Source organism: Suricata suricatta, chromosome 4 (genome assembly GCF_006229205.1).
Source record: "Suricata suricatta isolate VVHF042 chromosome 4, meerkat_22Aug2017_6uvM2_HiC, whole genome shotgun sequence".
NCBI classification, from domain to species: Eukaryota; Metazoa; Chordata; class Mammalia; order Carnivora; family Herpestidae; genus Suricata; species Suricata suricatta.
Window position 1 is genome coordinate 94,107,611 of NC_043703.1, and position 26,698 is coordinate 94,134,308.

Consider the following 26,698-nt stretch of genomic DNA (forward strand, 5'->3'; position numbering starts at 1 on the left):
CGGCGCCGAGCGCGGCCAGGCGACGGCGCAGCCGGGAGCCCGGGGTGATGGCGTTGCGCCGGGACAGGGGCGCGCCGGGCGCCGGGCAGCAGCGCGCGCAGCAGCGGCAGCTCAGCTTGCGCAGCATCCAGTTGAGCACCTGCTTGATGAGGATGGAGATGACGTTGAAGAGCGAGTAGATGCAGCACACGCCGAGCAGGATGAAGAGGAAGTTGCCCAGGCGGTAGAGCCCCTGGTTCCGGTAGGCGGCGTGCTGGCTGCTCACCAAGTCCCCGAAGCCGATGGTGCTGAAGGTGACGAAGCAGAAGTAGAGCGAGTCCACGTAGTCCCAGCCCTCCACGCTGGTGTACATGGCCGAGGCGCAGCACGACAGCAGCACGGCGAACAGGCCCAGGATCAGCAGCACGTGGTACACCGAGGGCTTCCAGCCCGCCAGGCAGTCGGCCTCCGAGAGCGCCGAGCCTCGGCGGAAGGTGGCCGGCAGCAGGCCGCTGCGTCGCAGCTGGCGCTCCCTGCAGGCGCGCATGATGAAGGCCAGCAGCGAGATGATGCGCTCCAGGAAGAGGTTGAAGAACAGGATGGTCCCGGCGCAGCCAAACAGCCCATAGGCGATGAGGAAGGCCTTCCCGCCCACCGTCGCGGGAGTGGTCATGCCAAAACCTGTGGAGACAGGGAAAGGGTCAGCGAGGACCTGGCTGGGCAGGTGGTGCCTACTGGGCGGGGAGCCGGGCATAAACAGGTGTGGATGCGGCTTCTACCCCGAGTGGCGTCCCTCAGGGGAGGAGAAACAGTACTTAGACATTTCTCTCCCTTGGTGGCACTCGGTGTGGTTCCTGATCTGGGCAATGCGGGAAACTGATGGCAGAGACACGGCTCCTCATCTTAGGGGTCTGTAGATCAAGATGGGTGGGGAGGATGGTCACTAGGAAGGACCCATAAAGACACATGAAATGAAACCACTGCAGGGGTGCAAACCACTGACATACCTGCAAAGCCTACAGAAGAGATGTCACCTGCTCTCCCACCCCTCGAATTGTTGTTTTTTTTTTTTTTTAATGTAACCAGTGGCACACGTGGGCCTCCTTAGGGCAGAATTTCATAAAGGCTCTATTTGATCTGGGATTACTAGGGACCAGGTAGAGTATGTTCAGTCCACGTAGCCATGTGTGATGGTCTCTGAAAAGGGGTTTATGAAACTGACAGAAAGATTGAGAATGAGTCCACAACCTTCAGAGAGTGAGCAGGCTCTGCCCTTGGGTGTATTTCTTTCTCACCCAAGGACCACCATCACCCTTGCTCAGACTTGTGGCCCAGGGGAAGGTTGTGGCCCAGTGAGGTCCTATGCTGCCATGTGTCTGGGGTTACTTTTGTCCTGGGACATCTGCTCTGTGCCTGGACAGCTACTTATTGCTTTTATTTTTTTTAATGATTAATAGAAGATTTATTTAAACAATAATACCTAGAGTCATCATTGCCAGACTTAATATGAAATGCCAAATGGTCGATCCAGTTTTCCTTCCTGGATCAGTTTTTCTTTCCTATCCCTGTCAGTTTTGAAAACATAATACCGGAAGACAAGGGGCCCAATTCCAAACAGAGCTCCTAAGAGCGAGGTGTTAGGAGTGGGTCTGAAATTGGGATAGATATTTGCTGATCTCGCATAGGTCCAACGAATCAAGGCAGGATCTTCGATGAGCCCTCGGCAGCTGGAGTCGTACTCCCGTTTAAGCTGGGATCTTATGGCCAACTGCTCAGCTTGCGCCTTCTGGGCTTCCAGAGATACGTCGTATTTGGTTGGGTCAAGGGTGGAGGATAGGTTGGCCAGGCTCGAAGGCTGGTACTTGGGGAACGACATCTTGGCAGCCCGGCACTCCTACTTATTGCTTTTAGTTTATAATTAAGCCTTAATGTATCTGCTTGTTCAAAGCACAGTCTTTAAAGGAGATTCTTGATCATTTGATTTCTGCAGAAGACTTGGCTTCCCACCAGTGTGCTCTGCCCCTGCCACCTGCACTCTCAGCCTGCTTCCAGTTGTGGATTCTCTGCAGGACCCATGCCCCACTCAGGTTATGGAAGGGGGTTTAATTTCTCCCCACAAAGATTCACTGCTGCTCAGAGTCTGAGCTGGAAATAGACCGTCTGTCCAAGTAGCACCATGGCACCTTTCACACCTCTATAGCAAAAGTTCCGGGGCATCCCTGTTACACTTAGGCCCCCATCAGAGGGGCTGCCTGTGTGCTGCTAGTGGGATGAAATCAGCCCTAAGACCTGGGCGGAGAAGACTTTTGTCTCACTTAGTTTACTATTTCCTTTAAAAAAATCCAGAAGGGGGAAAATTTTTTTCAGTAATTCCTTAAACTTCTATGCTAATCATTCTTTAGATTCCCTGGAGGAAATCTCAATTGCCTGACCATGATCTTCATCTTAAGCTTAAAGACTTAATTTAGGAGAAAAGCTTATGACAATACCCATGTTAAGGAAGATGGATTATATCCTTAGGTTCGGATTTTGGCCACAAGAGAGTGGGAGGGGGTGGGGAATACTGGCATTGTAAGCAATTTAAAAGAGGGATTTTTTCCACACTTCAAAGCCAAATCTGAGTTTTTGAATTCATAAAGAAATCAGCTCTAAATCTATATGGTTATATGTGGAGTGAGCGTATTTGTGTGTGTGTGTGTGTGTGCACGTGCACACTTGTTTGCACATGCACATTTCTATAAAGTCCTAGATCAATAACCCAATTGTCCACAACTAAGTCAGTCTATTCCTACAAGGAAATGCTCTCCAGCAAGAAGAAAGCACGAACCACAGCTACTTGCAATAATATGAATGACTCTCACAAAAATGTTAAAGAAACTGAACACAGAATGTATTCTGTATTATTCCATTTATAAAAAATTCAAAACCAGGCAAAACCAAACTACAGTAATTTTTTTAGGGATGCATTCTTGGTTGGTAAAATTATAAGGAAAATAAAAGAACTGATTTCAATAGAAGTCAGAATTGGGGTTTCCTCTGGGGATGACAGGGGGTAATAAACGGGAAGGGACACGGGGCTTCTGGGGTGCTAGAAATGGTCTGTTAATCTGGGTAGTGGTTACACAGTGTTGTATAATTGTCTAACTGTGTGCTTTGTAACTTTTTTTGGTACTCTTATGATAAGAAAAACTTTAAAAAACTGCTTTGGGGCACCTGGGTGGCTCAGTGGGTTGAGCATCAAACTTCAGCTAAGGTCGTGATCTCACAGCTTGTGAGTTCAAGCCCCACATCAGACTCTGTGCTGACAGCTCAGAGCCTTGAACCTGCTTCTATTTCTGTGTCTCCCTCTCTCTGCCCCTCCCTCACTTATGCTCCATTTCTCTGTCTCTCTCTAAAAAATAAATAAATATGAAAAAAATTTTAAGAAACCTGCTAGACTGTTAACTATAAGGGACCTTAATTCTGATCTCTCACTGTACAAGTGAGGGAGCAGGGGCAGAAGGGTCTTGACCTATAGCTTGTTGGGGACAGACACCTTACACGTGTCCTGGCTTCCAGCCTGGTGCTTAGACCATTCTACTCGACACACTGAGGAAAAAACAGCACCTCTAATAGGGGATCACTTTGCCAGATTCCTGAAGAAATGGAAAGTCCTGAGCCTGGAAAATTAATTGGCCTGAGAGACTATTGAATTAGGGATTTTCATAATCTTTAGGATTTTTAGCTGAAGTCTCAAAGCTAAGAGTGACACATGGCATATTATCCCCTATTGGAAAGAGAAGTTCTAGATGCATCTATGCTGAATTACTAGACCAAAATTACTAGCCCAGCCCTGGGCTACATGGAAAGGCTGGAAATTATCCGGGGATAACGGGAGATGGTCGTGAAGTAGCAGAGTTGTTGTCGTAGTTGGAGGTGCTGTGGCATCTCCTACAGGCCAAGTGATGGGGGTGTGATCAAGAGCACCTCGTCTGCATCCGGAGGGGAGCTGGCAGCTCACTTCCTGGAGGCTAGCTGACCTGCAGAATCGGGCAGGCCCATCCAGGGCCCCTGGATGGAGTATAGTAAGAGTTCTGGGAGGGCCAGAGGTATCTCCTAGAATCTGAAGCCATGCTGGAGGGTTCTCTGGGTGGGAGGCTGACTGTAGCAGCCCACACAGAGGTGGGAAGAGGGGAGCAGTCTGTACTTCAGATGCTTGTTGCATCAAGGATGTGTGAGAGTGACAGGGTCAAGTGGGTGTGCAGAAGGCAGTCAGGTCTGAAGATACTCTGCCCAAGAGGGTTGCTGCTGGGTGGAGGGGTCCCTGGCAATAAGAGGCTAAGGGACGGGGTGCTGGGACAGCATTTGAGGTACTCCCAGGAGGTAGTATGGAGAGGGTACCCCCACTGAGGGAATGATGCAGGGCAGTGGGCCCTGTGGGTGGTCTCCAAAGACCCATAAATGGGCCCCAGGAAAGGGCATGTCTGTTCTAACAGTGGGCAATAGGTAAGAAAGGATTATATTGGCACCAATGATGTCAGACTGAGCAAGAAGACTGCTCCTCCCACACCACAGGCCCATCAGCTGAGGCCTAGACCTGGAGCTGGAAGGAGAAGCTGATCTTTGATTAGAAGTGAACTTGAAGGGGCACCTGGGTGGCTCAGTCGGTTGTGTCCAACTTCGGCTCAGGTCATGATCTGACGCTCCTTGGGTTCAAGCCCCGTGTTGGGCTCTGTGCTGCTTGCAGGCCTGGAGCCTGCTTCAGATTCTATGCCTCCATCTCCCTCTGCCCCTCCCCAGCTCGTGCTTTGTTTCACTCTGTCTCTCACAAATAAATGTAAAAAAAAAAAAAAAAAAAAAGACGTGAACTTGAAGATTGGATTTAGATTGAACTGGATGTCTGAAAATGAGTTTCGATTTTAAGACTGCTGGTACTTTAAAAAAAAAAAAAAGGCTAATTGGAAAACTCTAGCATCTGACCAAGATGTGAAGGTATCCAAAGGGAATTTCCTTTAGAAAGCAGATGAAGACAAGATCACTTCCTTGCACTTCCTTGTCAGTCCATTGGATAAACTGGTTCCACCTGGATTCCCTCGCTGCAGCGAAGCCCCGCCCCCAGCGGGAGCCCGCGGTCCTTCCTCCCGTTGCTCCACTGTGGCCGCAGCTGTGGGGGAGGGAGGTCTCACTAACCAAACAGGAAACCGTGGGCCATGGGGTTAGGTAATTGTCAAGGCGCCACAGCACAGAGCGGGGAAGCCGCACCCGAAACCCAGGTCTGTTGGTGTCTAACGTTCACATTCTTTCCACCAATCCTAGACCAGCCTTCTAAGAGCACCACAGGGCCTCCTTTTCAACTAGAACACCTCATTTCAGTCCTCCAGGGCTGGCAGCCAGGAGAGCACTTTCCCGTGGGGAGGCTGGCTGACCCTTGGTCATGACTCCTGTCCCCAAGGGTCCTCTGTCTCCCTATGGGTCTCTTTCCGCGGACGATTGCTGGGCAGAGGGGCCACTGCTCCTCCTTTAATGTTCCCATTGAGGTGGGTTCATCACAGCCCCCAACCCTCCCGTCCCCGTGGCACAGCTAAGACAAGAGAGGTTTTAGAACTAGATCACCCCAGAGCTCAGTTAGGGACAGCAGGGGGCATGCCATGCAGAGGGAACTGTACTTTTGGCTGATAGTCTGGCTAGTGGTCCACAGGCAGGGTGCTCATCTGCCCCTTGGGGTACTCACGGGACTGCCCCTAGCTGACCTACCGCCTGAGTCAAAGGCCAGGCCCTCCACCAGGAGCATCCTCCGATTTCCAAACTCCCTTATGTCTGGATTCCTGGACCCCCTCCAGAGTCTGAGTTTCCTGCTAAGGATTTGTCTCTTTCCTCCATGGTGGGATCCAGAATGTGACATGTTTCCCACTGACCATTCTCCCTTCCCAAAGGGGTGTGGCCTTACTCTAGGGCCTCCACGAGGCCACAGCGCTAGATATGCGGCAGGAAGACCGACATCCCCCCATTCACTTCTGCAGAAATGCACTGCAGCAGGCTTCCTGCTAGCCTCAGGGCTATGGTGGAAACCCAGACACATGTGGTCCCTGCCCTCAGAGTACCTGGGCTGCCTTCTTAGAGCTTTAGTACTGATCTACTCCTCTGCTCCACAGGCTCACCCCTGGGCCAGGGCACACCTTTTCCTCACTGGCTCCACACAGAGGCTGGGCCAGAACTTGTTCTGGGGTCTCATGGCCATGACCAAGGCCAAAATGATGCCAAATGCTTGACTGGCTGTGGCCCTGTCTGCCCAGAAGGAAGGGGACAGGCAGGTCAGGAGTCTCTCTGACAGCACAGAGAGCACCCAGTGCAAGTGTCCCTCTCACCAGCCCTAATACTGAGGTCTGGTCTGGCTCTGTGTCCATGACACTTCCTTTTGCTTTCCTACACACAACACTGTCTACTCAGCTAAGGAGATAGGTGGCAGTTTACCCTCCTTCCCCACTGACACCGATAGGTTCAGAGCTCTGGGGGCACTGAGGCCTTGGGGTCAGGGCTGTGGGGTCAGTACCTGGCACTGCTGTCTAGCCAGGTGCTTCCCAGAGTGAAGGAGCAGTCCCTCGAGCTCTGGCAATCTGTGGGGAGGGAGGCTGGCTCTGGAGAGGGGCCTTGAAGCCTCAGCCAGAGAAAAGGCAAACCCAGCCACCCTGAGAGTCTCCTTCTTCCCCCAGTCACACCCTGCAGAGGCGTAATCTGTCCCCAAGTTCACACCAAGCCTGCTGTTTTGTTTATGCCACAATTGATCTGCCATCCCAGTTTGCAAAGAGCAGACACTTGGGGGCTTTATTATGCCACTTTGACAAAAACTGTGAAGCTCATTCCCACAGCCTGTCTGGTGCCGCCTTCGCAACTGGGGCCCTGGTGACAGGGCCGCTGGAGTTCAGCTCAAAGAGGCTGGAATCAAGATGGGGAGGCCAGTACTGATCTGTATCGGGTCCCCCTGGCTGGCAGCCTCTGTGCTGGACACTGGACACTTGTCCTCTCATCCAGTCTCCCAACCACTCTGGGGAGGGAGGCATCATCATCCCCAACAAGGACATGGGCTAAGGGAGGGGAAGGTACCAGTTGAGTGTCAATCTGTAAGCAGCTGAGCTGACCCTGAAGCCCTTTCCTCTGTGCCAGAAGGATGGGAAGCCTTTGCTCTTCACCTGGGGGACATTTACCTGCTGGCTCTATAGTGTTAACTTGGAGAAGGGGAGATATAATTTATAGTCCAGTCTAGTATACTTTTGAGTAATCCAGTAATAATTATCCCAGGACAGCCATAAATCAAGGCTGATCCAAGCAGCTGGGATGTATGATTAAAATGCAGATTCCAAAGCTGAGGCTGGTTAGCTCAGTTAGAATGTGGTGCTAACAAAATGCAGATTCCAAAGCAGGTACTACTCTGGAAGTTTATTTCATGGGTCATGGAAAGGGCCCAGGAATCTGCATTTTAACAAATGTTTCCAGATGATTCTGATGCAGGCAGGCTAAAGCCCTTTCTTTAGGAAAAAATGTGGTAAGGTAGCCCCTTATGCCCTAATGGTTGGAATGTGCCTAAAGCACTTGTGATGAATATTGTAGGTGGGCTCCATTAGTCTAGGCCAGTCGAGATTCCCAGTCCCTTACCATGACTGGCTCAAGGATGGATAGGCCTAAACCAATCAGTGCAGGGCATTTTTGTGGCTACAGGATTGGTATAGGAGTGGACACGTGACTTCATTCAGGCGAATCACATGAAAGTAGAGTTTCTCTGATAGTCCTGCAAACCCCCTTTCCTGCTTACACCTTCCATGACAGGCCACCAAACACACTCCAGCTGGTGTGATGGCTTGAGGGCCTGGTTAAGCGGCTCAGTGTCCAGAAAATAGAACCAGATTTGAACTTGACGTTTTGACCTTTGTTGTGGTCTCTATACGCCAAACGTGAAGCAAATCACTACCACTATCTTCTCTCTGCCTTGATTTCATCATCTGCAAGATGTAAACCCCCAGTGTGAACCTTCTTTGTAAACTGGAATACACTATGCCAAAGTATGCTCCTCCAAGGTCAGGCTGGGTGGCTCTCCGTCAGTTAAGTGTCTGACTTTGGCTCAGATCATGATCTCGCCGTTGGAGAGTTCGAGCCCCACAGTGGGCTCTGCACTGACAGTGTGGAGCCTCCTGGAATCCTCTGTCTCCCTCTCTCTCTGCCCCTCCCCTGCTCATGCTCTCTCTCTCTGTCAAAAATAAGTCAACATTTTTTAAAAAGTATGCTCCTTAAGATGATAAAATATACTTCATGGTGGTGAGGATGGGAGGGGAGAATTCCCAAAATTACAAAAAAAAGAAAAAAAAGGTGGATGTAAGGACACATGTTTATTTATGGTAGGACTTTACAGAGCGCTTAGTATGTTAATGTGATTTATGAATCCGAGGGGGCTGTGTTGACACTCTCCAGTGTTCTCCACTCTAACTGGACCATAGACTGTATTTAAATCACCTCAGGTGACTTGCGTGTTTCAAAGAACAATCTTTGGGAAATGCTGCACTCTACCCTCATGAAGAATTGAGGATGAGACATTTTAAAAAGTGCTTGAGGAGGACCCACAGTTTTCAACAGTCACCGTGACAATGCAGTGCCTGGAATAGCCCCTGGTATGCAGAAGGTGCTGGAGCTAAGCTTGTCGAGGGAATAAATAGACTCTCCCTCTGCTGGGTTGGAGCAGTGATTCTCAAACTAGTTTGCCTGGGACCCGCCTGGGGATCTTGTTGAATTCTGGGGCGGGGTTCCTATTTCTGTATTTGTAACCAGGCATCCCGTGATGCCTTTGTAGCTGGTCAGTGAATTTTGAGTAGCGAGCACAGATCACTTACAGCATGAACTACCTTTTGGGGCCCGTCTCCACAATGAGACTGGGAACCCCTTGCAGGTGGGACCACATCACAATTGGCTATTTGGAACTAGGATGCTCAGGTTTGAATCTAGTTCCACCAATTAACCTTTCTGAGCCTCAATTTCCTCATCTGTAAAATGGAGATAATATAACTGCCTCAATCATTTTTGGTTTTGAGTTAAATATATGCAAGATATTTAGTGCCTAGCACATTCATAAGCCCTTAATAAAGATTTAGAACTATGAATCTTTCTATGCTCTACAGTGAACAAAGGAACCTCATGTAAAGTAGGCACTGATAGTTATTTGTTGACTGAATGACTGACAGTAAAAATTTCAAGAATCTCTCAAGGGTGAGAGTTATATACCAGACAGTAGGAAAGCTGAGATGTGGGGTCAGTGGGCAGGGATGGACAAGGAGACTCATTAGCATTGCCAGATACAATACAGAACTCCCAGGGCTCCTGGGTGGTTCAGTCAGTTAAGCGGCCAATTCTTGATTTCAGTTCAGGTCATGATCTCACGATCCATGAGTTCAAGCCCAGCGCCAGGCTCTGCACTGACAGTGTGGAGCCTGCTTGGGATTCTTTGTCTCCCTCTCTCTCTGCCCCTCCCCAGCATGTGTATGTGTGTGTGTATGTGTGCTTGCTTGCTCTTTCTCTCTCTCAAAATTAGATAAACATTTAAAAAACCAGAACTCCCAGTTAAATATGAATTTCAGATAAATAACGAATCACTGTTTGGTATAAGTATGCCCCAAACATTGCATGGGGAACATTTACACTAAAAAATGATTTGTAATTTATCTGAAATTCAAATATAACTAGGTGTCCTGTTTTTATTGGCTCCATCTGGTGACCCTTGGCACAATCTCCTGGGAAGCCATCTCATCTGATCCTTCCTGACTGGCTGCTGGAAGGATGAACAGCCTCACTTTGTTATCAAGGAGGCTGGGCCTTGCCAGACTAGCAGCCAGGCCTTCCCCTGCCCCTCCCGAGCTAAGCAGGGAGCAGTGGGAGACTCAGGGTGGGCTGTGCGGTGGAGGGTGGACTGCCATTAGGTTGCTCGGTGGCCAGAGCCAAGACACTGATGCTCAGGGAGGAGGGAGGCTTCTCCTTGGAGGAAGGCTGGACACTTGAGAAGGCATCAGGCCAGAAAGATTTCCCTGGGACATGAGCCTGAACCCTGGACCCTCGGGGCTGCCTATTCATCCTTCTCTAAGTCACTACTGTGGGGGGCAGCACTGGGGACAACCAAGCAGCTGGGCAAGCCCCGATATTCTGGGGAGCTGGGGCTGAAAGAATGGCGGGGGGAAAGTCACTAAAGCATTCAGTGAGGAATAAAAACGTGGAGGGGGATAATAATAGCTGACATGTATTGAGCCCTCACTATTTCCGGGCACTGTGCCAAGACTTCATGTATATCCATGCGTTTCATCCTCACAACGACTCTGTGAGCACTGGCTTTCATTCACTCTAAGTCACAGCTTTTTCTCCCTTGAATTTTAACATCTTTGAAATCAGGAGGCTTCTTACAGTCAATGACCCGGCATGGTTTATTTGGCAGCATTTTAAATTCTTAATGGGACACAATAATGGTGCCTTTCTAACCGATGCTGCATTTATAAGCTTAGATGCGATGAACCACAGTGGGAATTATTATCGTTCCCATTTGTGAGGTTAGTAAATGCGGTCACACTTAGTAGATAAAGACACCGAGGTTAAAAAAACTTGCCCAGATCACAGAACAAGCGGCAGAGCCAGGACGTGAACGTGGAGGAAAGGGCTTGCAATGTGATAAGGGAGAGAGTCAAATGCAGGGGAGTTTGGAAGAAAGATAGGTAGGTCGCTTTGGGCTCAAACAGCAGTTCTTCACTCTGGCTGGGCAAGAGAATCACTGACGGAACTTAAACTGTCCCCCTGGAGCTCGAGGGTGTCATGCTAAGTGAAATAAGTCAGGCAGTGAGGGACAGATACCATATGTTTCTACTCATAAGTGGAACAGGAGAAACTTAACAGAGGACCATGGGGGAGGGGAAAAGGGGAAGAATAGTTGGGGAGAGGGAGGGAGGCAAACCATGAGACTCTTGAATACTGAGAACAAACTGATGGCTGATGGGGGAGGGGGAGAGAAGGGGGGGTGATGGGCATGGAGGAGGGCACTTGTGGGGACGAGCACTGGGTGTTATATGGAGACCAACTTGACAATAAACTATAAAAAATGCTAAAAAAATAATAAAAGCTATGAAGAATAACTAAAACAAAACAAAACCAAAACAAAACTGTCCCCAGTGCCCAGGTGCGCCCCGACCAGCGTAGGTCAGAACTGGGCCTGAGGTCCTCCCAGGCTCTGAGAGAGACTTATAGAGGAAAGTGTATTTGTGTTCAGTCTAGAAGGGTGTGTGTTTGGGGGGAGGGAGGGAGTCAAGTTTGGAGAGGGAGGAAATTGAGGCCTGGGTCTGACAAAAGCATGTCCACTGGCGGGGTGTCGGGCACCAGGCCAGGTGTGCGAGGGGCTGGCCTGGACCATGGTGTCCAGAAACGCTCACCTATGGACTGGGTGACTATGTGGAAGGAAGGGGATGATGTGGGAGAACCTCCCATCCACCTTGTTCTCAGGCTGAACTATGGGAGCACATGGGAATGAAGCTTCTAGAAACACCTCCAGGGGCACCTGCAGAAGCTGCTCCAGCATCCTAAGCCTCACATCTGGCAACATATCCTGACTTTGTACAAACTTCCAAGCTCTGGAAACTTCAAGCTACAGAAGACAAAATTGGCATGTCTCCATTCCTGCAGGCTTGGGAAGGGCCAACGTCACCGTTCTTGGAGAACTGACGGCAGAGGCTGGGAGCTGGGGCTGTGGCGTCAGGCTCTGCCTCACTTGTGAATGCGGCAGGTTACGCCTCCCTCTAAAAATGGCCTGCTGACTGCCCGTCTCGGAAGGCTACTGTGAGGACTCCACAAGGAGGTGGTTCCCACATGCCTCCCGCAGCGCCTGGGACATGCTGAGTGTTCACAGAGCAGCAAGCTTAATTGGCAAACAGCAGGGGAGAGGCATGGCACTTCCATCCCAGCGCAGGTGCATTGGGTGGGTGAAACGGCAGGTGCATTGGGTGAAACGTGGAAACCGGGGGGGGGGGGGGGGGGGGGGGGGGGGGGGGGGGGGGGGGGGGGGGGGGGGGGTGGCAAGCCGTGACTAGAAGTTTCAGCGGCAAGAAAGAGTTCTCTGTCTACACACCTAAGACCAAATCTACCACTGCCTGCTTTCACCTGCCCTGGGAATCAGTTTGCTGGGCAGTTTCAGGTGAGTGACAACACCCTCTGGACTCACTTCAGGCTCTGGCCCCTGTGCAGGGTGGGAGGCCCAGCTAGAGGGAGGTGCTGCCTTCCCCAACCCCCAAATCTGCGTGGCAGGATCCTAGAAAACGGGACCGTTACGGAAAAGCTGAGACCGTGGGCTGCTGTATTTGTTGGCACTTGTGGCTCTCTCTCAGCTGCAAACCAGATGGACAGCTTCCCAAGGACAGCAGTACTTGGTCCCCTTCCCTCCACAGCTGAGCGTGGAGCTGAGCTCATACCGGATGCCCCGTGACTCAGGACAAAGTGGCACCTGGCAAATGTGAGCCCCTCCTCATTCTGTTTGCTTTGGCTTGTTCTGGGGCCCTCCGGGATGATTTTTGATGAGAGCAGGAGAGCAGTTGGGCGGCTGAGAGGGCTGGGGGCTGGGAAAAGAAGGCTGAACTCCGCAGGCTGCAGGCCAGTGATGTTTAACATTAGAAAAGTTTTGGTAAACTGAGCAATGGGCAAGTGACCCCAAGAACTGGTTTTGAACCTTGGCACCGTGTTCCCAGCCAGCTGGCTGACTTGAACCTCCTCCCACTCTGTGCTGCTTCTGTGGGATTAAGGTTTTTCTCTCCTCACCAGAAATCATTCAGCAAAATGAGTTATTAAAAGCCAGTTAACTACTCCTGCCTCCGGGTAGCTCCTGCTTAACAACCTCTCCCTGGGAGCAGCTGTCAAACCCAGGCCCCACGGAGCTGGCGGGAAGATGAGTCATTTACATGGAGCCCATCCTGCATCCTGCCCCCTAGATCTGTCCCTGCCTCTCTCATGACTAATCCTTTTGGGGGGATGAGATCACTGCCCCTCCTGCCCCCCACCCTCCCCAAAGAGCAGACTCCTAGCCTCAGCCCAGGATTGTGGGAGAAGACTGGATCCAAGGCCAAGGGGAGGGAGGAGCGGTCCCTGATGGGACACAGGACTGGCCAACAGGTGCCTGGGGAGGGCGCAGTGAGGTGAAGGAAGCTGGAGGCCGCCCGGCCTCACTCCTGGACTTAAGGGGGAAGCAGGTCCCCTTGACGGGGCTGTGGTGAGGAGCTTGAGAGCTCGCCTCGCCGGCGACCTGGTTGTGGGGAGAAAGCAGGTGTGTCAACCCTGCTCGAAGTGTCACTACAACATCACCTGAGTCTCCTTGTCACCTCAAATCCTGTATTCTCGAGGAGCAGAGGTTTTAAAGCCCGTGGTGGTTCCTGTAAAGCAGACTCGTGCTCTCGCAAGGACAGTTCCGCCTTCTCTTGGCCAATTCTGTTTTCACGTACCCTGAGAAGCGCTGCTTCCTCTCCCTTCCCCCCTGCCCATGGAGCTGCAAGGCACATTTGAAGGACGGGTGATGCAGGGAAGGGAGCCGAGTGCCTGGGGAGCGGGAGAGTGCCTGGGGAGCGGGAGTCCAAGGCTCTCCGTGCACCGGGCACTCTTCAAGGTCCTGGTCTGTGGGAGGGGCTGTCCCAGCGCATGGCTTATCCGGCACCTCTCCTCACAGAAGGAGGGCTGTGGGCTGCTCCAGACGAGTGCCAGAGACACACGGATGATGCAGACAAGCCCAGTGCTGAGCCCTGCAGCTGGGGCAACACTCTTGAGGGTTCCCATACACCCCTGTGTCTGCCCTGGTGCCTGCTGACGTGCTCTCTGACCTGTGGGCTGGCAAACAAGTGAGAGGGGCTGCCACAGTGCCTCGCTTGGCACAGGGTCTCTGCTAGGGCCCAGCTATGTCAGGAGGGGTTGGACTTGTGGCCCCAGGACTGAGGTGAAGGGATCAGGGGTGCCGCCGCCTCCAAATGGCGCAGGGCTGCTCCTACTGCACATTCTGCTTCCCTGTAGGTGGCTGACCACCGACTCATGGGAGGTGAGGGATGAAGGGACTGGGGAGCGGGAGAGTGCCTGGGGAGCCCTGGTGCCTGCTGACGTGCTCTCTGACCTGTGGGCTGGCAAACAAGTGAGAGGGGCTGCCACAGTGCCTCGCTTGGCACAGGGTCTCTGCTAGGGCCCAGCTATGTCAGGAGGGCCCTTGCCTGGCACTCTGCTGGTGCTTTCCAAGATGTAGCCCCAGAGAAATTCCTGGGGCAAGTGCTTCTGTCCTTGTTCAGGTGAGGAAACCAAGGCCCAGAGAAGTCAAGTAACGAATAAAACAATACCAGCACCCAGGTCTGTAAACCCACACCCAGTTCTTTCCATTCCCCCTCTTGAGGCCCGACTGCCCTTTGGTTCAGAGAATACACTGACTTTGCTCTAAAACATGCAAATGATCATACCATGATGGGGAACTGTGGCCAAAATGCCTGCCCTGGGTCTGTGGCGTTGAGTGTGTGTCAGATGCTAAGTGACAGGAGACGGAGGCTGGGGCCTGGCGCTGTGAAGGACCTCGTCCAGGGTCACAAAAAATGGCCTAATTGGGATTCCAACTCAGGTCTGCCCAACCCTGAATCCCACATTTCTCCTCACCTTGCTTTTGGCACCCTCCCCCCATTCATAGAGGGGCCCTGATGACTTGGGACCCTCCTTCTGCACACTGCCATGCTCAAGCCACACTGAGCTCCCAGTTGACAGAAGGATCTAGAATGTCTTAGCCTGGCACTCAGGCCCTGACTTGCTTTTCTAACATCATTACCCTTCTTTGAACATTCTTCCTCAGGCCCTTGGGTCCCCTCACTGCCTTACGCTTGCACACACACACACACACACACACACACACACACACACTCATTCACCAGGAATTTACTGAAAGTCTGCTCTGTGTCAGGCATTGGTGGATATGAGGTGAGCAAGATGGTCAAAGATGCAGCCTGAACAGAGCCTGGTGTCTAGGAGAGGTGCCACAAACACCCCCGCCCTGCCCCTGCGCCGCGCCTTTGCATCCATCCTTCCCCACCCTGCACGGTCTGTAATGGCTTATTTCCTTTTCTTACACCTATCTGAAGTCCATTCATCAGCAGGAAGCACCTTCAGCTCATCAGGCATTTAGTTCTGTGCTGCTGTGGTGGCCCCTGTACTGCTGACTGCATCCCAGAGTATTTTCACTCCTTTGTGCTTTTCTGAGTCGCCTTGTCTTACATTTCCTCTCTCCTACAACGCAGGTGCCCAGGGAGCAGCTGCTACATTCCTGGCAGAACTGGCAGTTTGTCTAGTTGGTCGCCAGCAAGGACTGTCCCAGAATCATGGTTTCCACCTTCGTTTGAGTTAATTCATCTACCGTGTTTTTGAGACCTGCTATGTGCCGAGCATGGGGCAGGGGAGGGGCTCCTGTGATATGCAGTGTCGTCTGTGCCCTGCAGCCAGAGGCCACCAGGAACACGTCTTTAGAGGAACAAAATTAAATTTACTGCAGCCAGGAAGATGTACATCATGGAGACCGGTGGGGCTTCTGAGCCAGCAGGTATCAGCAAGGACTCACATAGGATTTGAGCTTGAGTTAGGTGATTTGCAGGGGGGGGGCAGGGGGGGCGGGGAAGGGGCTCAAGGAAGCAAGGCTTTGCTCAGCCAGCAGGGATCATTCTAGGATTCTAGGATTGGGCATTTTAATACTTCTTACCTAGCGATGCCTGGGTGGCTCAGTTGGTTTAGTGTCCAGCTCTCGATTTCGGCTCAGGTCATGATCTCATGGTTGGTGAGATTGAGCCCCATGACAGGCTCTGCACTGACAGCTTGGAGCCTGCTTGGGATCTCTTTCCCTCTCTCTGTCCCTCTTCTGCTCATGCTCTCTCTCCCTCTCAAAATAAATAAACATTAAAAATATTTCTGGGGCGCCTGGGTGGCTCAGTCAGTTAAGCATCTGACTCTTGATTTTGGCTCAGGTCATAGTCTCATAGTTCATGAGTTTGAGTCCCACCTCAAGGTGACAGCATGGAGCCTGCTTGGAATTCTCTCTACCTCTCTCTCTCTCTCTCTGCCCCTCTCTTTCTCTCTCAAAATAAATAAATAAACATTAGAAAAATACTACTTCCTTAGAAGGTGGGAGTAATGGAGCAAAACCATAGCTGTGATTGGTAAAGAAGTAGAAGTCACTCATAATAACCAGAGGGGGGTATTTGGTCATGTTTGTGGCTTGGGTGATGATCTAATCCAGTCTGTGTCCTGACACGATTATAGGTCTTGTTACCTTACTCCGTTATAGTCATAAAGAGGCCTCGTGTGATGCAGGTGTCCTGAGGAATGGCTTATGTTCAGTGTGAGAACACCCCAGCCTAGATGTGAGCTGGGTCAGCTCCTGGCTTTCTGTGCTGTTTTTGTCTTTCTCAAAACGGTTCTGCACTCAGCATTCCATAATAGCATTTTATTGGAAGCCATTCATTTTTTTTAAAAGAAATTCCTTCTGCTAATGAACTAGAGTTTAAATAAAAGCTTGATACATTAAAAAAAATAAAAATAAAAAAGAAATTCCTGCTAAGTCTTCCAATGTACATAAAAAAAAAGTATATATGCGTGTGTGTGTGTGTGTGTGTGTGTGTAATTCTATATGCGGAGCATACCTCTAGGTTGTGGAAATATGGGCGATTTTTATTTTAATTTTCTTCTGTATGCTTTTATAAATATTTCACATTCCCTATGGTACAAAGGGGATAGTTATTACTTTTGAAATCATAACTTTCCCCCAACAACCATTTAAAAATTTTTTAAATATTTATTTATTTTTGAAAGACAGAGCACAAGCGGGGGAGGGGCAAAGAGAGAGGGAGACAAAGAATCCGAAGCAGGTTCCAGGTTCTGAGCTGTCAGCACAGAGCCCGACATGGGGGGTCAAACTCACAAACCGTGAGATCATGACCTGAGCCAAAGTATGACGCTTAACCAACTAAGCCACCCAGGCGCACCTCCCAACAACCATTTTTTAAAAAATTTATAAATAGGGGTGCCTGGCTGTCTCTGTCAGTAAAGCATGTGACTTGATCTCAGGGTTATGAGTTCACGTCCCACATTGGGCACAGAAAAAAATTTTAATTGATAAATAAAATTGAATAAAATAAGGCCCCTGTTCTCAAAAGAACGACCTTGAACTCTATGAAAAGGACAGCATGGAAGAGGTCACAAGAGCCAGGAAATAAGAGGAGAGGCCTGGGGGGCTTCCCAGAGGAGGTACCACTGGCTAAGTAGGCACTTATAAAGAGATTCCAGATCCCCTCATCCCTTCCATCATATGAGGACAGAGAGAAAACGTGTTGCCTATGAACCAGGAAGTGGGCATTCACCAGACATCGCATCTGTCAGCGCCTTGATCTTGGACTTCCCAGCCTCCAGAGCTGTGAGAAATATTAAGTTGGGACGTCTGGGCGGCTCAGTTAGTTAAGCATCCGACTTCGGTTCATGTCATGATCTCACGTCTCATGGGTTCGAGCCCTACATCGGGCTCTGTGCTGACCGCTCAGAGCCTGGAGCCTGCCTCTGATTCTGTATCTCCCCCTCTGTCTCTGCCCCTCCCCTACTCACACTCTGTCTCTCTCTCTCTCAAAAATAAATAAATATTAAAAAAATTTTTTTAAATATATTTAAGCCACTCAATGTAGGGTATATTGGTTATAGCAGCCCGAACGGAAGAGGTGAGGAGGCTGAATAACTTGCCCAAGTATCAGAAGACCGTGGCTAAAACCCCAAGCCCTAGAGTCAGAGGTTCAGGTTGTAGCCAGCCCCACATTCACTCAGCTAATCGCCATGCCTCGGTGTCTTCATCTATCAAATGGAAACAGTTCTTGTACTCCGCAGAGTGCCTAGCAGGGTGAAGGAAATTTCCTGAAGGAAATACACACAAATGGTCCTAAAATTTCAAGTGTCAGATCTTGCTTTCAGGCATTCACTCCCTGTCTCAGTTCATTCGCGCTGCTCTAACACAATAATGTACAGTGTGGCTCATAAACAACAGAAATGTATTCCTGATCTGGAGACTGGAAAGTCTAGTATAAGGTGCCACAGATTCAATGTCTGCTGAGGGCCCTCTTCCTCGTTCACGGACGGTACCTTTTCTCTGTTCACATGAGGGAAGGGGAGAGGGATCTCTTTGGAATCTTTTTTATAAGGCTCTAGCCTCATAACCTAGTCATCTCTCAAAGACCCCACCACCTAATAGCATCATCTCAGGGGTTAGGTCTCAACATGGATTTTGGGGGGAGGGGACATGAACATTTCAGATTCTACCACTCCCTCACATGTGCTTCTTCTATAACATTATGAAGTGCCTACTGTGTGTCAGCCGTGGGCTGTGTTTACTGTGTCAAGGGGCTTAGTGTCTGGGAAGTGGGAAGACACAGACTCAGCCCATTAGAGACTTGAACAAGAGCCCGGTGACTCTAAGCAGTAAGTCCCCTCTTGTAGGATCTCCAAATGTTGCCTCTGTGTTAAGTCACGTCATCAGAAAACAGCAACCGTGGACCATATCATCCTTGCTCCTCACAAAAGTGCCTTAAGAAATGATTTAATGTTTTCTGCCTTTAGGAAGGCCATGAATGTGCCTTCTGCAAAACCAAGGAAAAAATATTGCCCGTGTCCTTTATGAAAGGTCCGTGAGATTTGCCTCTCGGATTTAAGATCTGAAGTATTGGTTTCCCAGGAGCACTTGTGTGCACATGCTTCCTTTTCCTGAGTGCTGAGAGCCCAGGGTGGCTGCTCAGGGGGAGGTGAGCTCATGCAGTGACCGATTGCTGTAGGCCTGTGTCCTACCCTTCGGACAACCCTCATCAATTTTCAACAATCTGTAGCTCCTTCCACCCCTTCCTCCTGCCTTCATCCTCTTCCTTCTGTCCACAAGGCCTGCTGAGCACCTGCTCCGTACAAGCACCATGCCAGGGCACAGCCCTGCTCTCTTAGAGCTTATACTTAAGTTTAGTCTAGTTTTATCATGAAGTTTGTTCACACTCTGTGGAAAGAAGCTGGCTTTTAGTCATATATAATGAGCAATAGCAATCTCTGAAAAATCTTAAGTCACAGTGACCCAGTGTATGGAATATCTTTCTCCAAGGTGGTTTTTATTTATTTTTATTTATTTATTTTTAATTTCTCTTTGCATTTATTTATTTTTGAGAGACAGTGTGAACAGGGGAGGGTCAGAGATAGAGGGAGACACACAATCTGAAGCAGGCTCTAGGTTCTGAGCTAGTGGTCAGCACAGAGCCTGATGCGGGGCTCAAACCCACGAACCGCGAGATCATGACCTGAGCTGAAGTCAGACGCTTAACTGACTGAGCCACCCAGGTACTCCTCCAAGGTGGTTTTTAAAACGCAGACTGACTCTCCTTCCCCAAGGAAGCCTCTGACATGTTTTAGTCTGAAGGCAGGTAGATGACCTCAGTGACCTCTTGTTCCCACAAATTCTTATGTTGAAGTCCCAACATGACTGTATTTGTTCACAGAGCCTTTAACAAGGCAGTTAAAGTAAGATGAGACCATATAAGTAGGTCCTTAATAGGATTGGGGTCCTCTTTTTAAAAAATTATGCTTGGGAGAGAGAGAGTGCCAGCAGGGGAGGAGCAGAGAAGCAGGGGTTGTCAGAGTATCCGAAGTGGGCTCCACGCTGTCAGCAGAGAGCCCAACGTGGGGCTCAAACTCACAAACCTCAAGATCGTGACTTGAGCCAAAGTCAGGTGCTCAACCAACTAAGCCACCCCAGTGCCCCCAGGACTGGGGTCCTTATAAGAAGAGGAGATTAGGACACAGACCATGTGAACACACACAGAGAAGACAGCCACCTGCATGCCAAGGAGAGAGGCCTCTAAGAAACCAGCCCTACTGACACCTTGATCTTGGACTTCTGGCCTCTGGGACCATGAGAAAATAAGCCATCCAGTGTGTGGCACTTGTTTCTGGCAGTGCCAGCGGACTGCCCCAGCCTGTGTGCCGGCTGCAGAAGCTCAGGATTGCTTCACCCTTGCTTATCCTAGGATTTCTGTAGCAGCGGTAGCAGCAGAGAGCTCAGATGCACAGCTCAGTTTTTGAGCCCTGATCAGGAGGCTGTGTTTATATTTATCCTGCTAACTGCAGGGGACTGTTTATACCCAGAGCAATAACCTCCTGAGCGAGACAAGGGCAGCAAGGAGCCAGCTGCTTCCGTCAGGCCTGCCAGGTCCCTCCACCTGGGCCCACACTGCCGGGCCCCATGGTTCTCAGGTGCCATGTCCCTCCAGGCTCTCTCTCATGTAAGACACTGGGCTTGGGGTCCAGGGCCAAAGTCCAGACTTCCTGGAGCCCAGGCAGATTACACAGATGCTGACTGCTTCTCACATGCTCTCTGGAGTATGCACGGCCTAAGGACTGGCCTTTGCCGACAAGTCTCCATCCTAGTCTCACTCAGATTCAACATGATACCAAGTATTCAGTAGGTGCTCAACAAACAGAGTAAGAAGGGGTTTGGGTTTTAAAAAAATTGGTATAGGGGCACCTGGATGGCTCAATCGGCTGAATATCTGGCTCTTGGTTTCAGCTCAGGTCATGATCTCACAATTGTGAGATCGAGCTTGGGAGTCTCTCTCCCTCTCTCCGTCTCCCTCACTCACTTTCTCTCTCTTTCTCTCAAAACATAAATTTTAAAAATGTTAAAGATTAGTGTAGACTTAGAGTGTCACACACTGTAAAGTGCTTCTGCCACCTAGGCTCCCTTCTTGCCCCCCTTCCCGGGAGCTTCGAGGGGAGGGTCTCCTGGGAACGGATCCTAGAAACTCCAGGATGGCTCGGGGTCTCGAAGTGGCTTGGGCTTCCGGAAGCCAATGAGAGGTTTCAGCAGGACCCTGGCCATAATGCATAGATTCTTTTTTTTTTTTTCCATCATTGCTCAACTGCTCATCTTTTATTTATTTATTTTCCCTAAGTACTGATGTTTATTGTTTTCTAAGTAGGGAGTACAGGTTTAAAATTGATAAGATAATTTCTTTTTTTTAATATAATTTATTGTCAAATTGGCTAACATACAGTGTGTACAGAGTGCTCTTGGTTTTGGGGGTATATTATTTTTTATTTAATTGTATTAAAATGTTTTTAAATGTTTTTTATTTTATTTTTGAGAGAGAGACAGAACATGAGCAGGGGAGAAGCAGAGAGAGAGAGAGAGAGAGAGAGAGGGAGACACAGAATCGGAACAGGCTCCAGGCTCCGAGCTGTCAGCACAGAGCCCGATGTGAGGCTCAAACTCATGAACCATGAGATCGTGACCTGAGCCGAAGTTAGAAGCTCAACTGACTGAGCCACCCAGGCGCCCCTGGGGCTAAATTCTTGTGATTCATGCTTACATACAACACCAGTGCTCATCCCAATGAGTGCCCTCCTCCGTGACCATCACCCACTTTCCCCTCTCCCCCAGCCCCTCTCCACCCTCAGTTTGTTGTCTGTATTTAAGAGTCTCTTGTGGTTTGCCTCCCTCCCTCACTGTTTGTACCTATTTTCCCCCCATCCCTTCCCCCATGGTCTTCTGTTAAGTTTCCCAAGATCCACACATGAGTGAAAACATATGATATCTTTTTCTGCCTGACCTATATCCCTCAGCATAATACCCTCCAGTTCCATCCATGTTGCAAATGGCATGGTTTCATTCTTATTGCCAAGTAGTATTCCATTATAGAGATAAACCACATCTTCTTGATCCATTCATCAGTTGATTCTTTCCATACTTTGGCTATTACTGAAAGTGCTCATAATGCATAGATTCTTATTTTATGAGAGAAATCACTTCTGCACTGTGACCCTGAGTCCTCAGACCTGAGAGGAGTGGGATGAGACTACCTGAGCCAGGAGGGGTGCCCAGGCCCCTGCCTCCCGCAGAGCACTCAAGTGTGCCAGGAGCCAGCCCGTGCCATGGCGACAAGGGAGCCAAGACGCAGAGACTCTTACAGGTACTCCTGGGTGGGCAAATAATGTAGGTCTGTCTGCACACTGACATGGGCGTGTTCCCTTTAAAGGAACTATTTGAAGTGGGGACTTTAATTCACTTGAGCAGGTGTGTCAATGTAACTGTGAAAAAGGGAGCTTCCAGAGCACCGTGTCACAGGCCCTGTCACAACCACGGCCACCACCACAAGCACAGATGACAACTACATTGTTTAGCTCTGACCACTTCTCTGAGTCACTCTCCTCACTAGGTTTCTGTGGTGGTTTATGGTTGTAAAAGTCATTTTCACATCTGGTTTATTTACCTTTCCTCCCAACCATGGGAAGTGGGTAGTATTTTCTTGTTTTCAGATACACCGTCTGAGGTCCAGATGGGCCTGGTCTAAGGCAAGGAAGTGGTGAAGGTGGTGTCAGAATTCAGGTCAGTGACGACACTGTCCCAGTGTTTCGGAGCAGAAACTCATCATCAGCTCAGCTGTCCCTTTAGGTGCTCCTGCCCCTGGCTGGATAGATGCCCCAGAAGGCAGTGGGGTATCTTCCCCCCACCCTCGCATGTGCTCTGTTCACTCTTTGGGAGGAAGGGCAGAGCAGGGATCAACATGGTCACATGGCTCCGGACACTGTCGGCAGACTGTTGGGCTGGGCCAGCAAGCTCAGGCTTGGGGCCGGGTCACTCCCTCCTCCCTGCTGCTATGATCCTGGAGGTCTGTGAAAGAACGTGTGCCATCTTTACGGTCTTTCTCTCTCTCTTCTCTGTGCCACGGACAAGGTGTCATCCACCCAGATTCAATTCTCATAGCTCCTTCTGTCACTGACAGGAGGAGAGCAGGGGCTCTTTCCACCAAGGAGCCAGGAGGACATCCATCACTGTTTCCGGGAGCAGGTGTCCCCAGATGTGCACTGGGTCCCCAGGGCCTGCCTTCCCTCAGCTCTTGGTGGCAGCAGAAGTCCGAGCAACAGTCTAGAAACACCACCACTGATTTCACTTCTCTTTCTTTTGGACTGCATTGTCTCAGAGGAGTGAAGACAGACCTCCATCCAGATGACAGACACACAGACATGCCTGCACTCCAGTTCACTGGCCCGTCCCTCCTTAGCATACACTTGGAAGCACAGGGCTAAAGCTAGGCCAACGGGCTTTTCAACGTATCTCTAGCTCTTTGTATAGTTTCAGCCTGCTCTTCTGTAAGACTTCATAGCCTAGGGAGGGCCTGGCCTCTGTGCGCGGGCCTAGGCCTCGCCATCTCTGAATGACAGGGATTGCGGGCTGCAAACAGCATCTGGGAAAGCCTCTCTCCTTCACACGACACTTTCCCAGGCGCTAGAGAGGGCTAGCACCATTGTTCCCCAGGGTCCCCACTAAAACACATCAGTCCTATGTACTTTCCTGTCTGAGTAACTCATAGATTGCAAAAGCTATAATTTCATGGGATTTGTTTTAAATGCCCTTTGTTGGCAGACGTGGGCTCAGCATGAACACTCTGTAATTTTCCAGCCTCCTAAATGGCCCCCCTGTAGCTAACACGTACCACGCACCAAACATAACCCACCCTCTTTCCACCCCCCAGACAACCTGATTACTCACTCACATGGTCTTCACCAGGGCCCTCCCTGGGGCGGGGGGAGCCCTGGCCTAGGTCCTGTGGGGGAGGCATTCGTGCTTCTGAAAAGCTTCGGCGCATCCTCTCCAAAGAATACTATGCATCCAACAACAGGGACGCTTTTACAGAGTTTATTTCTACATTATATATCAATAATGTAAGGCCTACAATTTTTCTACAGACAAAAGACTCAAAGGCAAATCCCCGGTGTAGTTCTGTTTTAGCGGTAGAAATATTGGAAATGTTTTTCTTTTACTTCTATGTGCTCTTCTCTTTTTGAAATGTTCAATAAGGAGCATACATTATTTTAATGGATTAAAGACTGTGTCAGTCTATTTTAAAGGCAGCGTCTAATCTCTGGTGGGAAGGGAAGTTATACACGTGTGTGGTCAGATAATCACTGGCAGAAGTGAAACAAAGAAGGAGGGTCCATGGAGGCTGAATTAGCAGGCCAGGTTCTGCAGAGGAAAAGGCCTTTGAATGCTGTGTGAGTTTTGGAGAATCGAAGTGGGGGAGGACAGGAGAGGGCTTTCTGAGCAGAGGTGACGGGGTAATAAAGAGCCGAGAGGCACGGTCCCAGGTGTTTGACTAGAGCTGAGGGTCCAGCAAGGGGAGTGTTTGCTTGCACACAGGCTTGGAAAGGCAGGGGCCAGCTTCTGGAGGCTGGAGGCTGCCACCAGAGGAGGAACCCTTTGGAAGGCCTGGATAGAGCTCCTCCTCCTTCCTGGATTCAGTCATATACTAAGTATCTTTAAGGTCTCTAAATTCCTCACCCTTCAGGCAGCACCAGCCTCGCCACAGGAAGAGGGCTGGTGGGATGGCTGAGGAGGCAGGGGCCGGGGCAGAGGCTCAGCTCCGTCACATGCTAGCTCTTTGATCTGAGAAAGCCCTTTAAGTCCTCTTTCTAACTGTTTTCTCACCTGAGAATATGAATTACACCTATTTCCACAGGACCGTGATGAGGATTACATGAAATACAGTATATAAAATGCTTAGCGTAGGGCTTGGAAACGTTGGCCATTTGTGCAGTTAGAGAACAAAGAACAGAATTTCTAAAGACAGGTGATGAGGACGAATGGAGAAGAGAAAGGTGGTAGAATAAAACTCCCAGGCTGAGTTTTACTCAGCTTCCTTTGTTTTCTTTGGGTAAATAATTTGCTCAGGAGGCCAGCTGGCATTATCTAAATGCTCTCTTGGGGAGGAACCCACCCACACCGCTATGCACAGGGAAAAGCTGGAAAGGAAGCATGCATCAAAGGTGCCCCAGGAACAGAGGATCAGCCCCTCCCCCCTCAGAAGCTTCCATGTACTTCCAGAGCCTGGAGCTCTGGGTCCCAGTTATCTGGCTTAGATTCCCACAACTCTGCACTTATTGCAAAGGCGTTTGAATCTGTTTGTTCACCGAGCATTGTTCTCAGCCATAATAACTTTCTCCTATATGCTTGTGCCATGTGTTTCCAAATATATGTAAATGTAAAACCATGAATGCATTTAAAAGTGGTATTGAATTAATTCAGAGGACTTTGTGCATCCGTATGTATTTTCCGTATTAATTAATGAATACTGAAAGTAATATGTCACTTTTACTCTCTAAGACCAGTAAAATGACAGAAAAGGGATAGAAAGGCATAAAGGAGGAATGACACTGAGAATGGGGAGGGAGATGTCTGGTGGGTAAGGAATCTCAACATACTTCTGGAAGGGGGCAGCAGATCAAGGAGTGGGGACTGGTGACAGTGGGTGCGGCTGAGGAGGGGAAGGAGATGAAGTGCCTGATGGACAAGCTCCGGTGTGGGAAGCACCACAGAGTTAATGGCTGGTGGCTCACCCACTCATCTAAAGAGAAACCCGAGTCTACAAGCCCCACCTAGGCAGTCAGATTTTCTATTTTTAATTCTTTTTTTGTTTGTTTTATTTTATTTTATTTTTTAAATAGTTTATTGTCAAATCGGTTTCCATACAACACCCAGTGCTTAATTCTTAAATGTGAATGGACAGCCACAATTTAGACATTTGCAGAAAACCTGTGACCTCCTTCTGTTGGTTCTCCTCCTAGCTTAGCAACCCTTTCAGCTTTTAGGTCACTAAGGCTCAGTCTTCAGATCACTTCTGGGTCCCATGATCACTCCCTGGGACTCACTGCTTCCAACCTTGGCTATACATTGGAGTTACTAAAGACTTTAACAACATACTCGTTCCTATGCCCTATCCCCAGTGAAAATGATGCAATTGGATGGTAGGGGATAGGGTGGTGTTGGGACCTTAGGCCTTTAAAAAGCTCCCCAGTTGGGGCACCTGGGTGGCTCAGTCAGGTGGGCATCCAACTCTTGGTTTCAGCTCAGGTCATGGTCTCATGGGTTCGTGGGTTCAAGCCCTGTATCGGGCTCTGCACTGACATGAAGGAGACTGCTTGGGATTCTCTCTCCCTGTCCCTCCCCTGCTTGTGCTCTCTCTGTCTCTTTCACAATAAATAAATGAATAAAGTAAAATGAAAAGCTCTTCAGGTAATTTTAATATGCAGCCAGGGTTGAGAATGACTGCCCTAGCTGATCTTTGGCAGGGCATCAATCAGATGGAAGAGTGGTTCTTACCCCCGCCTGCACGTTAGAACCATCTGGAAAACTTAAAAAAAAAAAAAAACAACACCAATTCGTAGGTCCAATCCCCAGAGGTTCTGATAGAACTGGCTTAAGGTCAAGTCTAAACATTGATTTTTGTTTTCTAAGTTTGCTAAGTGTTTTTAGTGCCACGGTAGCCAGGGTCAAGAACCATTGGCTTATAAAAATTTGTAACTCAGCCCTGAGCTTTTTCCTGAGTTCTAGACTTGCATATACAAATGCCTACCTGACACCAAACTTGAAGTCTAGCAGGTCAAAATTAGTATCTTCATAACTTAGCTCTTGATTCTCATCTCCATCCCAGAAACTCCCCTCCTTGATTCAACTACAACCTTCCTTATCCCAGTAAATGGCAAACCCATCCTTCTAGTTGCTAAGATCAAAAGCCTTAGAGTCTTAGAGTCCTTATTTTCTTTCTCTCACATCCTATATCTGATCCATTAGCAAATCCTACCCTTCTGTCTTTGAAACATATCCAGAACTGAACCA

The 26,698-nt window shown here is 49.6% G+C and overlaps 1 protein-coding gene and 1 pseudogene across 1 annotated transcript in view; both read right to left on the reverse strand.

The window, feature by feature from the left end:
* KCNK12 (potassium two pore domain channel subfamily K member 12) overlaps positions 1-26,698 on the reverse strand; it is a gene marked incomplete at its 5' end in the record, with an annotated part of 47,150 nt that overhangs the window by 498 nt on the left and 19,954 nt on the right. Inside the window, one exon of the mRNA XM_029938507.1 lies at positions 22-660. Within this exon, the coding sequence (XP_029794367.1) occupies positions 22-660 (639 nt within the window). The remainder of the gene's footprint in view (positions 1-21; positions 661-26,698) is intronic.
* LOC115289793 lies at positions 1,059-1,870 on the reverse strand (annotated as a pseudogene).